The 17401-nt window shown below is 52.9% G+C and overlaps 1 protein-coding gene across 1 annotated transcript; it reads right to left on the reverse strand.

Moving 5' to 3' along the window:
* Positions 1-654: 654 nt before the first annotated feature.
* On the reverse strand, positions 655-14774 carry C24H16orf89 (chromosome 24 C16orf89 homolog). The gene is made up of 8 exons (XM_069571410.1): positions 14486-14774; positions 10747-10896; positions 9485-9635; positions 7633-7750; positions 5446-5581; positions 4356-4460; positions 3661-3747; positions 655-1007 (listed from the first exon to the last, which is right to left on the reverse strand). Exons 1-8 carry the CDS (start codon positions 14691-14693, stop codon positions 877-879), a joined length of 1086 nt encoding a protein of 361 aa, XP_069427511.1. The 5' UTR covers positions 14694-14774; the 3' UTR covers positions 655-876.
* Positions 14775-17401: the final 2627 nt, after the last annotated feature.

Below are 17401 nucleotides of genomic sequence, written 5' to 3' on the forward strand. Positions count from 1 at the left end.
GCGGGGACATTTTACGTTGTAATATTGAAGTCTACGGGAAAGTTGACAAAGTAGTATAAAGAACCTCTGTGTACTTTTTATTTGTCTTTACCGATTGTTCCCGTTTGCGCTTCATTCATAATACACATTTTTGGAACCATTTCAAGCCAAGCTGTGGACATCATGAAGCATCACCTAGACACTTTTTATGTATCGCACCGTAACACTTTATGTATCCTCTGTGAGGATTTTCTTACATAAGCACTGGTCAAGTAAAATTAGGATGGTTCATACCAATAGAATTCTACTAACTAACCCACAGGTCACATTCAGATATTTCCAGTTGTCCACATAATGTCCTATATAGCTAGCCAAAGGCGGCGTCCCGGGTTACGGTGGCCTTTTGGTGCCTCTGTAATGCACAAGCCACACAGGAGCCAGCACAAGTGTTCAGCTGCCAAAAATTCACCAGCAAACATTGGTCTGCTGCCAACTTCCGGGAAATCCCCTGTTCTCAATCAACCAGGAGTTGCAGGTGACTTTTGCTCTTCTCCCTACTTAGATGTTTGTCACTCCCTTGTAAGTGTAATGTGCGTGTGTGCTAGTCACTTCAGGTGTGTCCGAATCGGAGCCCTAGAAGTCTGAAAGGCTGAGAACCAAGACCCAACGCCCAGCTCAGCTGCACTCTACGTTTATTCATCTGCTCCCACACCTGGGTCCATCCCGGCCCCACCTCCCCGGCTCGGCTCCCCGAGGGCAAGGGGGCCAGCCATGACCCTGGGTTCTTTGCTTCAGCTGCTTCTGCCTCAGGATGTGACCTGCACCCCAGGACTTCAGGATACGATGGACTAAAGGTGTGGGCTTCATCTTCCTGGTGGTGGCAGGCGTGGAACTGTGTCAGTGCTGGTTGGGTGGTGTCATCGTGGGTGGCTGCAGCTTTCCCTCTGCCGGGGGGTATTCCGCCAGGACATAGAGGAAGCCACCCAGGGCTGCAACAGCCATGGCTGTGTTGTGGGAGGAGCAGCCATCTGGGGAGACAGACAGAGGTCCCGCTGTGAGTCCTGGGAGGGGGGCACAGCAGGCAGCCACTGCTCCACTGTGAGAACTTCTCAGACCTTCTCCCAGCCAGCCTGGTGTCCCCAGATCTCCCTTGCAGGGCTGGGCACCCACCTGCCAACCTCCATGAATGTTGGCTGCTAAAGTCTTCCCTCTGGGAAGAAATGTCTTCAGCCAGTTGGAACCTCATCTGGGAGGTTATGTGTTGTCGGAAAGACTTCCTTACACAGGCAGGGGTGACTCTAGGTTGTGATTCACGCTCCAGAGCCCCTTCCTGGAGGCCACATCCTGGTCTAGTTCTTTCCACCTTCCCCTAAGCTCAGGACCTGCATGAGACCTTCTAGAACAGCACCCAATGGCTCCATTTCACAGATGGGGAAACAGACACTCTGGGAGCAGAGCTGAAATCCCAACCCTGGAGACTATAGCTCATTTCTTCTACTTGACAGCCTCCTTCAGTCCTGCCTGGGGCCTACCTGGTCCCATGTTTGTCCAAACAGCAACCTGGGCCAGGAGCTCCTTTGACATTATTTATAATGGCCTCTTATTATGAGTCTTCTGAGCTCAAAATGAGCTGTCCACCTTTAGTCTCTGAGCAGGTTGAAGGCAGCCATGACTTTACTTTCCTCTGGAGAAGGGACTGCCCCTCTGAGGGAGAGAGAATGCAGACTTCAAGGAGCCTAATTACTAACCCTGCAATCCATGCTCACTGGCGACCTTCAAAGGACAAATGTCGTGGGAAGCACGTTGCATGATGATCTGAAATTGACCCCCCAAATCCCCTATGAATGAGGCACTGCTTGATTCCCATTTTACAGATGAGGAAACTGAGGCTCAGAGAGATTGAGCAACTCCCACAGCAAAGAAAAGCAAAAGCTGATTTGAACCCAGTCTGATTTCAAGTCCCGTGCCCTTAGTCAACAGGTGTGCATGTCATAAGTGAAAGAAGGAACATGCCTCTCCCAGCTTCCTGGGCTGCTGGTCAATCTGCAGGGGCCCCAGGAAGGAACTCAGGCTGTAGGATTTCTGCAGCTCCCTCTCCAGCCCTCAGGGCGGTCCTAATGTCTAGCTGTCAGTCTCCAGGGAGCAGCGAGCTCTCCAGAAGTGCACAGCGGCTCCTCTACCACTGGCTACAGGCAGCCCCAGCCCCTGGGTCAGGCAGACCTTGCCAAGGCAGGGGGCCCTGGAGGTCTCCTGAGAACTCTACCCCCCACCAGCCCAGCCTTTGGTGGCAGCTACAAAACAAACCCGTCGTCACTGTCCTCTCTTGTCACTTGCAGGTAGATGGTGAAGCCATGGTGGAGTTCCTTGTGAGACGTTTAGTTGTTGGAATCATTCCCCAGTGTGTGCTGGACGTCTCTGTGCTGGCCAGCTCACCTCCCTTCCTGCTCTTGCCTTGCAGTTATTTTATTTTTTATTAATAATTATAAAAGAAATCTTTTTGTGTGTGTGCTAAATGGCTTCAGTCATGTCCGACTCTTTGTGAGCCTATGGACTGTAGTCCGCCAGGCTCCTCTGTCCATGGGATTCTCCAGGCAAGCACACTAGAGTGGCTTGCCATGCCCTTCTTCAGGGATCTTCCCAACCCAGGGATCGAACCTGCATCTCTTCTGTCTCCTGAATTGGCAGGCAGGTTCTTTACCATTAGCACCACCTGGAATGCATTAATAGTCATAGCCTGTTTTTTGTTTCTCTACATTGATGGACTGACTACCTAGCGAACTCATCTCAGCTAGAACACATTTGCCAGGGAAGGGGGCGCTGTTCATAATGGCTCCAGGGAAATTCTCTGGAGGTCCAGTGGTTAGGACTGTAGGCTTTCAGTGCCAGGAACCCTGGTTGGATCCCTGGTCAGGGAACTAAGATCCCATAAGCCATGTGGCACAGCCAAAAAATAAATAAAAGGGCTCCAGGATGGCAGGTGTAAACTGGGAACACCAGGACATGTGGCCCCCAGGACCGTGCCTGTCACTTGTCCACTGGCTCAAAGATCCCCCTTCTGCCCTTCTTTGCTCCAAATCCCAGTGCACCAACTCCTCCAAACTATTCAATACGTTTACCAGACTGTCTTGCCCACCACCGGCAGGCACAGGTGGGGTGAGGGGAGAAGCCAGGTGTCTCTCCCCCCGCCCCCGCCCCCTCTCCTCCGCATCCAGCCTCCACACGCTCTGCTCCTCCCACAGTCCCTCCAGCTCTGCATCCAGGGAGGACGGGGGCATCCTGCAGTGGCTAACCTCTGTGTTCCCTTACCTTTTCTGTTTTCAGCTCTTGCAGTACCTCTGAGATGAGTTCCCTATATTCAATTCCCTCTGCTGAAGTTCCCAATGAGGTTCTGTTTTCCTGACTAGGCTTTGATCAAGAGGGCTTACCTCTGTGACGTTCAGTGTAAAATACACTTAAACATCTCTTTTATGTTCCCATCACTGGAGACAGCATCTCTGGACTCCCCACTTTCAAAGAGGAGAGCATCATCAATTCCTACCCTTCCCTTCAGCTCCCAAACACAAAGACCCTCCAGTCTGGCCCCTCGGTGGTGCTGGGGGCCTGTTTGCCTGGAGTGTGAGCTGTGTGTATCTTTTCTAGGGCCTCTTGACAAGAAGAAGGTCCCTTGGGTATTTTCATTACCTGCAAACTGTTTCTCTCGCCTCTTCACTCTTCTCAAAAACTGCTGTTGGTACTGAATGGCTTTAGGTAATTCTTCATCTTCAGCAGCTGGGAGAAGAGTAAAAGGTGAACTTCTCAAGATGGATTTTTTTTTTGTATTTCTGTTTTTCTTTTTTTCAATTGGGGTATAATGGCGTTCCAATGTTGTGTTAGTTTCTGGTGTAAAATGGAGTCGATGGATTTTTAAACGTTACTGGCTGGGACTTCCCTGGTGGTCCAGTGGCTAAGACTCTGAGCTCCCAATGCAGGGGGCCTGGGTTCCATCCCTGGTCAGGGAACTAGGTCCCACCTGCCACAACTTAAAAAAAGATCCTGCACACTGCAACTTAAGATCCCATGTGTGGCAAATAAGACCAGGTGCAGCTAAATAAACACTGAAATAACTACTGGCTAAGCTCCCTCCTCTTCACAACACCTCAAGCAACACAAGCCTCCTGAATCTGGAGGTACTACCGGAAGTTTCTGCGAGCACCTGTCTGCTGCCACATCCCCAACACCTATGTGTGTCTGTGTGCACGTGAGTGCGTGGACACGCACGGTCCACGTCTCTCTCCACATTCCTAACACCACTGCATCCTTTTCCCACCTGGCCTAGAAGCCCAGCACCCCCCCCGCCCCCAAACCCCGCTCCCAGTCAGGGAGGAAGTGCAGCTCACCTGGCTCCCCAAAGCATCCTTCCTGCGGCTTCTGCCAGCTGAGAATGGCCTGCAGCCACCGGAGCTTGTAGAAGTCGGAGAAGCCACTCATCCCACAGAACACAACTGGAAGCAAAGACAGGGGACCCTCTGCAGGCCTGCCCCTGCCCCAGGCCCATGTCTTCCCCCTTCCCAAGGCCACCATGGTGCCATCTACTAGAGAGAAGCAGCACCAGGAGGTGGGCACTCAACACTGTGGCTGGGACCTCCCCGGTGGTGCAGTGGATTGGAATCTGCCTGCCATTGTGGGGGACACCAGTTTGATCCCTGGTCCAGGAAGATTCCACATGCCTTGGAGCAACCAAGCCCATGTGCCACAACTGCTGAGCCTGTGCTTGAAGGCCTGCAAGCTGCAACTACTGAAGCTCATCCCTAGAGCTTGTGCTGTGCTACGAGAGAAGCCACTGCAAGAAGAAGCCTGCAAACCGCAACGAAGAGTAGCCCCAGCTGACTGCAATTAGAGAAAGCCCTTGCCAAAAAAAATCAATGAAGACCCAGTGCACAAACAAACCGCACAGCGGCTGGAAGGAGGCAGCCCTGAGGGCCTGCCTTGGTGAGCAGGGGCCCCCAGACCCGAGCTCTGCTTCCACTTAGGGCCTCAGTCAGGGCTGCCCAAGAGTCAGGGTCAGTACGGGGGCCTGGACACACAAGCAAAGGAGCAGCCACCAGGGATTCCTCTCTCGGTCTCCTCTCTCAGGCTTTAAGGGTCCGTTTGCCAGTCACCTAGTCGGCCAGTCTGTGCAGAACTCCAGCCCTGGGTCAGCTTTTGGGGGCAGGAAGCAGTCAAAACAGTGGCAGAAAAAATACAGAATGTGCACTTAAACTCGAGTTTCAAAAAAATGATGAATAAAAAAAGAGCTAAGTATGGCCCATGCAATGTTGGGGATATACTAAGAATGTATTCATTGTTTATCTGAAGTTCAAATTTGCCTGGGTATCCTGTATTTTCATTTGCCAAGCCTGGCAGCCCTGCGCTGTGTTGTGTGTGTGTGTTTGCCTGAAATCAGGGACACCCTGCAGCTCTGTTCCTAGAGTAGAATGCGGGGCCCACTGTTTTCCATGAAGATATCCCGGGTTGGGTAGGCATATCCGATGGCATCGGCTCTCCGGTTCAGGTCCATCATGTTGGCACAGAAGACGTTCATGTAGTGCTGGCTCTGGCGGAACAGCCCTCTGGTGCACCCCCTCTGGGGGAACAAACAGAGAGACAGGTCGGAGAGTGGGCAGCAGATGCGTGCTCTGTCACAGGGAAACGCCTGCTATTCTGAAATGGTTTTGCAAGTGGCTGCCTTTGACAGCAGATCTTTCTCCTATTTCCCCAAATTTCTTCCCCATCTGCGCTCCCAGCCATGGGAGGCTTAGTCACCGGGGGATGGAGAGAGCTGGGTTCAAGTCCTGACTCAGCCACTTAGGAGCTGGGCGACCTCTACCACCTAAGTTAACCTATCATGATCCTCAAGGGTCTTCATGGGGAGAAGAAAGTGAGGCCGCTGGGTGCTGCACCAGAGGGGCGCTGGCGTGGGTGGGAGTGCCGGACACCAGGGGGCTCTCTAAAGCTGTTAGCCGCTGTCACTGCAAGCTGATTCCAGCCTAACCACGCTGTAGCAGACAGCTACAGCGCTGCACAAGGGATAGAACTACAATATGGCCCAGCAATCCCGCTACTTGGTCATACACCCTGAGAAACCCACAATCCGAAAAATGCACACGTGCCCCAGCATTCACTGTAGCACTGTTTACAATAGCCAGGATATGGAAGCAACCCTAGGCGTCCATCGACAGATGAGTGGCTGAAGAAGGTGTGGAAAATATACAATGGAATATTACTCAGCCATCAGAAGGGAATGAACGCGAGTCAGTTGTAGTGAGGGGGATGAACCTAGAGCCTGTTATACAGAGTGAAGTAAGTCAGAAAGAGAAAAACAAATATCATATATTAATGTATACATACGGAAATCTAGAAAAATAACACTGATCAACCTGTTTGCAGGAGAGGAATAGAGATGCAGACATAGAGAAGGGACTTGTGTACTCAGCCGGGGAAGGAGAGGGTGGGACAAACTGAGAAAGGAGCCTTTACATATATACGCTATCGTGTGTAAAATAAATAGCTAGTGGGAAGCTGATATATAGCACGGGGAGCCCAGCCTGGTACTCTGTGATGACCTAGAGGGATGGGATGGGGGGAGGGGAGGAAGGCTCAAGAGGGAGGGGACATACATATATACACACACACACACACACACACACATATATATGACTGATTTGTGTTATACAGCAGAAACCAACACAACATTGTAGAGCAATTATCCTCCAATTAAAAAACAAAAACAAAAAAGAGCCCAGGCTGCATATCGGTCTCCCCACACGGAGAGAAGGACGGGTGATGAGAACAGGCTTTAAAAACTGCTATAGCAATACGTCAGACTAATTTTCTATCCGCTGAATCTAATCATCACAACAATTTTCCTTGTAATTTGGCTTTTATTGTATTTATAAAAACACTGGGCTGTGACAATGTGCAAATAAATAATAATAAAAAGCTATTAAAATCAACAATCCTTTCTTGATTAAGAATTTCTGGGCATTGAGTAACATTTTTGAATAGAGATAGTAAGCTCTGCTTTGTATGTAAATAAATATATGTTTAAAATGAGTATTTAGCGAGAGTTCCTTGGCAGTCTAGTGGTTAGGATTCTGTAATTTCACTGCTGTGACCTGGGCTCAGTCCCTGGTCAGGGAACTGAGATCCTGCAAGTCATGTGGTGAGGCCAAAATAAAATAAAATGAGTGTTTAGCAAAATGTGAGTGCTTGGGGTTGAAGAGTGTTGGGCACAGGGAGGGGACGGTGGATCTCTTCTGGTTTTGGCTTGGTTTTCTGGAAGCAGCTAGTGACGGATTTTGTTCTAAGACCTTTTCCATCTGTTGTTTACTGAGTTACTTCTGCAGCTCCTCTCCCAGCCCTTCTCTGGTTCGCTGATGCCCTGTGATCCAGTTCAGCATGCAAAGCTCTTTGTCCAACAGAACCTCAACACTACCACCTCCAACCTTGCCCCCACTTTGGTTGGATTTCACTCCCAATGAATGGCATGCAATTTCCCACTCCTGAGGTCTGAAGCACAGGTTTAAAACCCACTTATTTTCCTGGTGTGAACGTGAAAAACCACACTGTCGAGAGTGCCTTCTGGTCATTTTTTCTCCTCCTCTGGCTGTGGCTGGGCCTATGCCGGGCACTTACCATTCTGGCTGAGAGGAAGAAGAGTAGCTGGTGGGACAGGCAGTAGCCAGAGCAGCCGGGCCTGGTCATGAGGCTTCTGCAGAAATTGGAGAGCCGGCAGGGCTGACTGCTGTTTGTCCTGCGGGAGAAGTGGTTCCAGGCTGTTAAGAGCATCCTGAATAAAGCCTGGGGGCCTGGAGCCTTCCCAGGTCCTGATTCCCCCTCTAGTTACTACAGCCCACAGCAGGGTCCAGGCTCGCAGCTGAGCCAGATAAACACGTGTCCTTTTCTGAACCAGCTGAATCGGTCCCTCTGGCACAGTGAGGTGACACTGGAGCTGTCCTGGGTTGGGGGGAGCCACCAGGGGCTGTGACATCTCATTTCTCCGTGGGACTCCCCAGTACCATCTTTCCCAGAATTGCCCTAAACAGCAGATCCCTGGGCCTGGGCTGTCCCTCCCACACCCTGTGTGCCAGGCCTGCCCCATAGAAGGGACGGGGCAGGTCCCCCATTGCAGCAGAGCCACTCTGCCAGCCCAACTGTGTCCTGGCCCAAACACCTCTCTGAAGGATGCTGAGATGGCGGGGCCTGGGCACCTGCTGCCTCTTCTGCTCATGGGTTCCATGGGTCCCTGCACCTAGGGCTGGCCCTGGAGGGTTTCCTCCAAGCCTTCTGCACAGCAGGATAAAATGGTGAGCTCAACAAGGCTGAGTCCTTCTTTCTGGGACTTACAGCCCTGTCCTGCTTTTTGGAACCTGTTCTCTTAGCTGGATGCAGTTCGCATTTGTTCTGCAGAACCATAAAACAAGCGTGAACTGCACCTGGCAAGGAGAACTGGTCCGCCGAGGGAGGTCAGCTTCCTGCTATGGGGTCAGGGAAGGTTCTGGAAGCAGGATACTGGAGCTGGCCTAATTGTGAGCAGTTACTTAAGCACAGGGGCTGGGGTGAGGTAGTGGGGAGGGGAAGAGATCCCACAGAGGCGACTTCTGGGCACGGGCAAAGGCCTGCAGTGGGAGGGAACAGGTGCATCTGAGGGTCTGAAAAGAGGCCCCAGGGGCTTGACCAGAGGACCCTGGGGACCTGGGAGGGCAGAGAAAGTGCTAGTCGTTCAGTCGTGTCCAGTTCTCTGCAACCCCCATGGACTGTAGCCCAGAAGGCTCCTCTGTCCATGGGATTCTCCAGGCAAGAATACTGGAGTGGGTTGCCATTTCCTCCTCCAGGGGATCTTTCTGGCCCAGGGATTGAACCTGGGTCTCCTGCATTGCAGGCGGATTCTTTACCATCTGAGCTAGCAGGGGAGGGCATAGGAGTTGAGGCTTTACCTGAGAACAAGGAAGCTTCACACTGGGGTGGGGTGTTCAGATGCACCTTTTGGAAAGACCCCTTTGGTGTGGGGAGACCAATCAGTTGGGAGGTGCAAGGCATAGAGGTGGGTGTCTGGAGTGGGCCGGAAGCCTCAGATGGAGGTGGGGGCCAAATCAGAGATGGGGGTGGGACAAGGAACAGCTCTCAAGGGAGCTGGCACCTAGTTTTGCCCAAACCCCTGGGGTTTTGGGGGCTTCCCAGGTGGTGCTAATGGTAAAGAACCCGCCTGTTAATGCAGAAAATATAAGAGACGCAAGTTCCATCCCTGGGTTAGGAAAATCCCCTTGAGCAGGGCATGGCAATCCACTCCAGTGTTCTTGCTTGGAGAATCCCATGGACAGAGGAGCCTGGTGGGCTACGGTTCATAGCGTCACAAAGAGTTGGACACGATTGAGGTGACTTGGCACAGCACAGCGCTGGGGCTTTGGGAAGCAAGTGGGGCTGGAGGACTGGCGGAAGGCGGGTGCTTTGTGGTCTTCAGGAAGCGAGGCAGGTCCAGGGGGCCCACCCGGTTCCCAGCAGCTGCACCAGGCACAAGTCACTGAGCTCCTCTGAGAAGGAGTCCTCCTGCTCAAAAGTGGGGTAGACCATGGACGCCTCAGTGTGAGTCCAGGCACGTGGAAGCTTCCAAAACCCAGGTTTGATGGTCAGGTGGAACTCTGTAGAGAGGAGGGAGTAGGGGGAGACACAGGAGTGGTGAGCCATGCCATGGTTAGCCACCCCCAGGCTCCTGTGGTTCTGAGCCCGGGAACTGGCTGTCCCTCCCCTGGCAGCCCTGACTGCACTCGGGTGCCTTCAGGGCTCTGAGCATTGCCTGAGGGTTGAGCACTGCATTTGAAATATTCAGAAAGCTTTTTATCTGATTTTTTTTTTTAATCACTAGGAACCATGTTGGGACAGGCTCTGAGTAAATCCACCACACCCCATGGAAGCTTCTAGGAAGGGTTAGTGGCCTCCTTTGGTTCTATTAGAACATGGAGCTCTTACAGAACTGACCTCAGGATGAGCCAGGCTGGGATGGTCTTAGGGACCAGGCCTGGGAGAGGGTGTATGCTCAGTTGCTAAGTTGGGTCCGACTCTTAGAGACCCTATGGACTGCAGCCCGCCAGGCTCCTCTGCCCATGGGATCTCCTGGGCAAGAATACTGGGGCGTGTTGCCATTTCCTCCTCCAGGGGAGAGGGTGGAGCATCCCACATTCAGAGAAGCAGGCCGATGCTCGGGAGGGCCAGTTATCTCCCCACCTACCCTCCTGGACCTGGGACAGGGAGCCTGGGAGGCAGGGCTGGACCACATAAGAAGCTAGTTTATACCCCCTACAGCCCCCACCCAGAAACAACTCAGGCCAGGGCTTATAGGGAGGGGCCCCTTGGTAGGATGACTCCAGGCTGACAAGGAGACAGAGGCTCTGCATTCTAGGGCGAGAAGAAAGATACTGGCAAGATGCACAGTTTGCTGTGCAAAGGGCCAGATTACGTTTTAGATCTCGACCCTCCCTCTCCTCTGGTCTGGGATGAGCCTTTGCCCCCAAGCCTGGACATGAGCTGAAAAAATGAGGGACAGCCTCTCCCTACCTTCCACCTGCCCTCCGTGGGTGGGAGAGGCCATCTGAAGCTGAAGTCAAGGATGACCAAACCCCCCCAGGGGCAGCTGGTTACAGGTCCTCCCAGAGCCTCCCTGACACTGACTGAAGCTACACCAGGCGGTTTCAGTGGACGCCCCCAGAAGCTGTCTGTGCTCCTGAAGAAACAGGACCCCACCCATGCTCTTACGTCTCAGGTACTCAGGGTCACTCAGGTTGAGGTAGAAGATGGAATCATGGAGGAGAGGAGCCAACTTCTCCACCAGCTTGCCCACAAGCAGGCTGAGTGGCTGCAGCTGGGAGTCCTGTGCCCACTTCTCCTGAACGCCTTTGAGCTGCACTGCAAGGGGAAGCAGAGTTCATTCATCTGGACATTGGACAAACCAGATGGACAGGAAAATATACTCCCAGTTATAATGCATACTGAGCCTCTCTGCTTCTTCCAGCTCTTGAGGGGAAAATATTTGCTGAGTTTATTGGAAATTAGGCCTCTGTGGAGCTCAGCTGGGTACTGGCGGGGCGGGGAGTGGTGGTCAGAATGAGGGAAGGTGGTGGCTAAGAGCTTGATTTCTGGGGGAGGGGGGCAGGGTTCAGATTCTGTCTCTAATGCTTTCTCATTGGGTGACCTGAGGAAGTCATTTAATTTCTCTCTGCTTCACTTTCTCCATCTGTAAAATGGAAGTAATGATATTCCTTACTTCTTGGAGATGGGGTTATAAAGATTAAATGAGCTAATGCATGGCACTAGTGGTAAAGAACCTGCCTGCCAGTGCAGGACACGTTAAGAGACGCGGGTTCAATCCCTGAGTTGGGAAGATCCTCTGTAGAAGGGAATGGCAACACACTCTAGCACTCTTGCCTGGAAAATCCCATGGACAGAGGAGCTTGGTGGGCTGAGGTCCATGGGGTTGCAAAGAGTTGGACATGACTGAAGTAACTTAGCAGTAATGTGTATAGAGGACTTAGCATTGTCCAGAGTGCAAAAAAAAAAAAAAAGCACTTAATAATGTTTACCTATTACTATTTGTTATGAAGACTTAGGCTTTGTGGTCCAGGAGGAAAAAATGAGGGAGAGACTCAGATTGCAGAGTGGAGGACTGTTGTGTACAGTTGAGCAGGTTGTACACTGCACAAGTGCAACACACATTCCTATCATGGGTTTGTACATGTTTTAAGACAATTTTCCAGCAGATGTCAGTCAAGTGACTCGAGAAAGGTGATACCTTTTTCTAATTCTCACAGAGGTGCCCTGTGGACTAGTAGTGGCTCAGAAGGGGCGGGAGAGGATGGGGTGGCTGGAAGAGAAGGTCATGGGGTAGCCAGAAAGAGAGGAGATGTGAGGGGGAGCTTCAGTGCAGAGCTGAGAAGTGAGACGAGGTAGGGCAGCTGCTGTCAGGTTGGGCACTGCGTGGAGCAGAGTGGACAAGTTTTAAGGAGGGTGCTGAGCAAGTCTGGCGGGATGATGGGCTCCGTAACACCCCTCCCCCAACTCCGCTCCCTCTCTGAACTTGAATCAGGCAGTCTAGTTCTGAAGCCTTGTTCTAGATTGTTTGGCTGAACCTGTAGATGGAGAGTCCCAGGAGGGTTGCTGATCCTCAGAGAGACCAGGTGAGCCCAACCTGACCTCGTGGTGATCCTAGGTCCTTGGGCTTGTTCCTGTTTCTCCCTGCAGGTGTGGCAGCTGCTGCCGCATTCTGGAACCCCCTTGAGGCAGCTGGAAGCAGCTGGAGGGACCCTTTGCTCTCCTAGATCAGTGTCTGCCTGTCCAGCCCCAAGCAGAGAGGACCCAGGAGATCGATGGGCAATCTCTTATCACTGGACCCCTCCCAGAATGTGAACCCCCCTCTCTCTCCCAGGAAGGTTGAGAATGCAGGCAGGATCCTTAGAAGGAGGGCCCATCCTTTCGGCCCCCTCCTGCTTGGAATGGGGCCAATCAGTGAAACCAACATGAAACCGGGGAAATGGCAACATGCGACTTCCAAGCGTGTGCTCAGTCGCTCAGTCGTCTTCGACTCTTCACCAGGCTCCTCTGTCATGGGATTATCCAGGCAAGAATACTGGAGTGGGTGGCCATGCCCTCCTCTAGGGGATCTTCCTGACCCAGGGATCCAACCTGCATCTCTTGCATCTCCTGCTTTGGCAGGCGGGTTCTTTACCACTGAGCCACCTGGGGAGCCCCTGTGACTTCCAACATTAGGTTGTAAGAGACACTGAGGCTTCTGCCCAGCTCTCTCTTGGGTCACTTGCTCTGGGTGAAGTGGCTGTTGAGCTATGAGGATGCTCAAGCAGTCCCTGGAGGAGCCCACGTGGTGGGGAACAGGGGCCTCCGGCCGCCAGCCAGCACCAACCCACCAGGCCTGTGTGTGAATGGGGCAGATCTGCCAGCACTAGGGAAGCCTTCAGATGATCACAGTGCTGGCCACCATCTGGATGGGAACCTCACACGAGACCCCGAGTCAGAACCTCCCGGCCAAGCTGCTCCTGGATTCCTGACGAACATAACCCAGGAGATAATTGTTGTTTCAAGCAGCTAAATCCTGGGGCAGTTTGTGCAGCAATGGGGCTTCCCAGGTGGTGCTAGTGGTAAAGAATCCACCTGCCAATGCAGGAAATGCAGGTTCGATCCCTGGGTTGGGAACATCCCCTGTAGTAGGAAACAGCAACCCACTCCAGTATTCCTGCCTGGAGAATCCCATGGACAGAGGAGCCTGGTGGGCTACAGTCCATAGGGTTGCAAAGAGTTGGACACGACCGACGTGACTCAGCACGCACACATGCCAATGCAGGAGACACCAGAGATGCAGGTTTGATCCCTGGGTGGGGAAGATCCCCTGGAGAAGGAAATGCAACCCACTCCAGTACTTTTACCTGGGAAACTCCGTGGAGAGAGGAGACTGGTGGGCTGCAGTTCATAGGGTCACAAAGAGTCAGAGGAGTTATAAGACGGGACCAGGGTTACATGAAGGAGACCCCACCCTGATCCTGGCCTGGAGGGGAGGGGACCAGGGTCTTAAGGGTCTCCAGGATGCAGCCTGGGGGTGGGGGTCAGCGGCGTGGGGAGGCCACAAGGACACAGTGCAGAAGGTCCCAGAGCCCCACCGCCTGCTGGGATCGGAGTCTTGGTGTGGGGAAAGTTGCTGTGGCAACACAGATGGGGTGACACAGGAGTGGGGCCAGCCAGAGCCCGGGAGTTGTCGCTGGGGTCAGGGAGGGGCTCCCTGAAACCCTTGGTGAGTGTGGGGAGTGGCCACCTGTTTGCCTTGGCCTGTCTCCAGCCTCCTCCTCGGGGATCTTATATCCCTCAAAGCTGAACAAACACTTGGCTCTTTTCTCGGAGCCTGCAGGCGGCTCTGGATGGATGTAGGGGTAGCCGGGGAGGGCACACTCCTTCTGCTAGCCTTGGTCCTGGCATGTCTGGAGGGGGTGTGCTTAATACCCTAGTTGTGACCCCAGATACTGTAGCCTGCCAGAGTCCTATGTCTATGGGATTCTCCAGGCAAGAATACTGGAGTGGGTTGCCACTTCCTACTCCAGGGGATCTCCCCGACCCAGGGAGCAAACCCCCGTCTCCTGTGTCTCCTGCATTGGCAGGTGGATCCTTTACCTACTGAGCCATCGGGAAGCCCTGGCATGTCAGGAGGGAGGGATTGTCAAATGAATCATTCCTCCCTGGAAAATAATAATTTCCAAATCTTTTCTTGAGTGGCCTCTGAATCCTTCCTGCTTCTAAAAAAAAAAATTAACTGATTGCATAGGGTCTCTAGACGCCCTTAAAAGGGGCCAGCCGCCCTCTGCCCCTCTTTCCTTATAGTCAGAGCATCGTATTTGGGGACCAGAAGGTGGGCTGGTCCTGGGGTGCAGAGCAGGCAGGTGACAGGCTGAGAACTGCCTTCTCGGTGGCCAGTCCAGGCCAACCAGAGTGCACCCACCTTCCAGCATCCGGAACCCCACCACGCCGTCCAGGTTGATTTCGGGCAGCCTCTTTTTCAGGAAGGACGTGGCTCTGTCCAGCGCAGAGAGGATGAAGCCCGTGATGGTGGCCTTGCCCTCTGGGGTGCCTGGCGGCGGCAGCCAGGAGGGCTGCAGTGGCGGGGCCGCCAGCAGCAAGAGCAGGAGCGGGAGCCCTGGGCTGGCCATGGCTGGTCTTCTGAGAGAGGCTGCTGGAGTGCTTCAGCCCTGGGCCGGCCCGCCCCACGCGCCCGCCTCCCGCCTCCTCCCCCTCCACCCCAGGAGAAGCAGAGGAGAGGCGGGGCTGATCCTGTAGCCTGGAATGGCCTGGGCAGAGGGTTCGGAAAAGGGCGGCTACCAGGGACTGATTGGGGGGATGGGGGTGGGGTGGGGTGGGGTCGGGGAGGCAGGGGTCAGAGCCTCACAGTCAGGCCAGCCCTGCACATGGAGCCAGCTGTCTGCAGGCTGGGGAGAGGAACCATCCTTTCCTCTCACCCCTGACTCTCTAGGCCCACAGGCTACATCTCTGATCGAGCAACTGCAAAGTTAGTTTGGCTTTATTTTGCTTTGTTTGAAATAAGTTTGAAATGAAAAGAGGTTTGCTCTTTGGAAGGAAAGCCAGTTCTTTGCAACCCCATGGACTGTAGCCTGCCAGGCTACATGGGATTTTCCAGGGAAGAATACTGGGGTGTGTTGCTGTTTTCTTCTCCAGGGCATCTTCGCCACCCAGGGATGGAACCCGGGTCTCTTACATCTTCTGCATTGACAGCCAGGGTCTTTAACACTAGTGCCACCTGGGACTCCCTGACAAACCTGGACAGTGTATTAAAAAGCAGAGACATCACTTTGCTGACAAAGTGATGGGTTCATATAGTCAAAGCTATGGTTTTCCTAGTAGTCATGTATGGACGTGAGAGTTGGACCATAAAGAAAGCTGATGCTGAAGAACTGATGCTTTCCAAATGTGGTGTTGAAGAAGACTTGAGAGTTCTTTGGACTGCAAGGAGATTGAACCAGTCAGTCCTAAAGGAAGCCAACCCTGAATATTTATCGGAAGGACTGATGCAGAAGCTGAAGCTCCAATACTTTGGCCACCTGATCTGAAGAGCCGACTTCAGATCAGAAAAGACCCTGATGCTGGGAAAGACTGAAGGCAGGAAAAGACCCTGATGCTGGGAAAGACTGAAGGCAGGAGAAGAGGGTGACAGAGGATGAGATGGTTGGATGGCATCATCGACTCAATGCACATGAGCTTGAGCAAACTCTGGGAGATAGTGAAGGGCAGGGAAGCCTGGCGTGCTGCAGTCCATGGGCTCGCAAAGAGTCAGACATGACGGAGCCACTGAGCACGCACACATCACATATTTATTGATTTTTCTGGCTGTTCCAGGTCTTGGTTGCAGCACGTGGGATCTCTAGTTGCTACATGTGAACTCTTAGCTGTGGCATGGGGGCTCTAGTTCTCTGGCCAGGGATTGAACCTGGGCCCCCTGCATTGGGAACTTAGAGTCTTAGCTACTGGACCATCAGGGAGATCCCTGTATCTGTGCTTCATGCAGAAATGGCCTAAAAAAAAAGCATAAGGTTTTCTTTATTTCTCAAGAACCAGTATTTGCTTTCTTGGGTGTGCCATTGAGCACAACTGTTCCAGGAGAAGCTTGTCACCATCATCACTTCTGTTAATCCTTACAACAAACTCCTAACGTGGGTACCATTCTTGTCCTCTTTTATACCATAAAGTCTGAGGCTCTGGGGGGTAAATGACTTATTATGACCCACTGTCTCACAGCTAGGGTGGTACAGGATTCACGCCAGAGTCCATGTAACCATTGGGAAATACTGCCAGGGTTCAGCTTCGGTATCTGGAAGGGAAACAATACCCTCTTGACCTACAGAAGGATTGAGTTTCACACGTGATGTCAGCCAAGTGGGCAAGCAGGACAAGCAGGCCGGGTTGGTGTGGCATCTTGCTCCTCTCTCTCCAGAGAAACGATCCAAACGCCTTCCCCAGTCAGGGTTTCATCTTCCAGGACAAGGCATTTGCTCCTGGTTTGTTGCAGCTGGGGTGCCTGGTCCTTAACCTCTTAGATCATAAGAACAAGAGGGGGCCTCTCAGGTGTAAAGTCCCCCTCCCTTAGTTTACAGGTCAGGAAAGCCAGCCGACAGAGAGGGATGTGCTCAACATCAAGGAGCCCCTGAGGCCGGGGTAGGTCCGGTCCTACCACAGATGGTGCCTGGAGGGGCGGGGTCCGTATTCCGGTCTCGTGACCCCAGCAAGACAACTGAAGGCGGGGCCTCCCTGGAAACTGGGGGGTTGAGGCTGCCCGCAGACAGCCCATCCCTCCATCTACACATATTTACTCCTCCTTCCTCACCCTCTTCTGCTTGGGTTTCAAGCCCTGCCTCTGCCACACACTCACTAAGGATGTGACCTTCAGGAGTCACAGAGCTATTGTGAGAAGCAAATGAGCTACATGCCACATCCTGAGCTGGGTTTTAGGGTCCCTGGCGCTGCTCTGTCTGGGTTCTCATAGAGGGAGGAGGTGCTGTGTTGATTTTTTGTCCAACATGTGAGTGGGTGGAGGGGGGACCCCCTAGAGCAGGTGGTCCCTGCGCCTGACTCTGTGGGTTCTGGGGCAGCTCCCAAGGTGAGGGCAGTGGGGTGACTTCAAGGGGATGCCTTTTAAAATCAAAACGCTGTCAGAGAGACCCACACAAAATTCTTTAGTGTGGTTACCATGGGGGGTGAGACAGGAGGGTTACTGAAACTTTCCCTTGTTACAATGGATCAGTTCTGTTGTTCGACTCTTTGCGACCCCATGAACTGCAGCACGCCAGGCCTCACCATCCATCACTCCCAGAGTTTACTCAAACTCATGTCCATTGAGTCGGTGATG

The sequence above is a fragment of the Ovis canadensis genome, chromosome 24, assembly GCF_042477335.2.
Source record: "Ovis canadensis isolate MfBH-ARS-UI-01 breed Bighorn chromosome 24, ARS-UI_OviCan_v2, whole genome shotgun sequence".
Taxonomy (NCBI): Eukaryota; Metazoa; Chordata; class Mammalia; order Artiodactyla; family Bovidae; genus Ovis; species Ovis canadensis.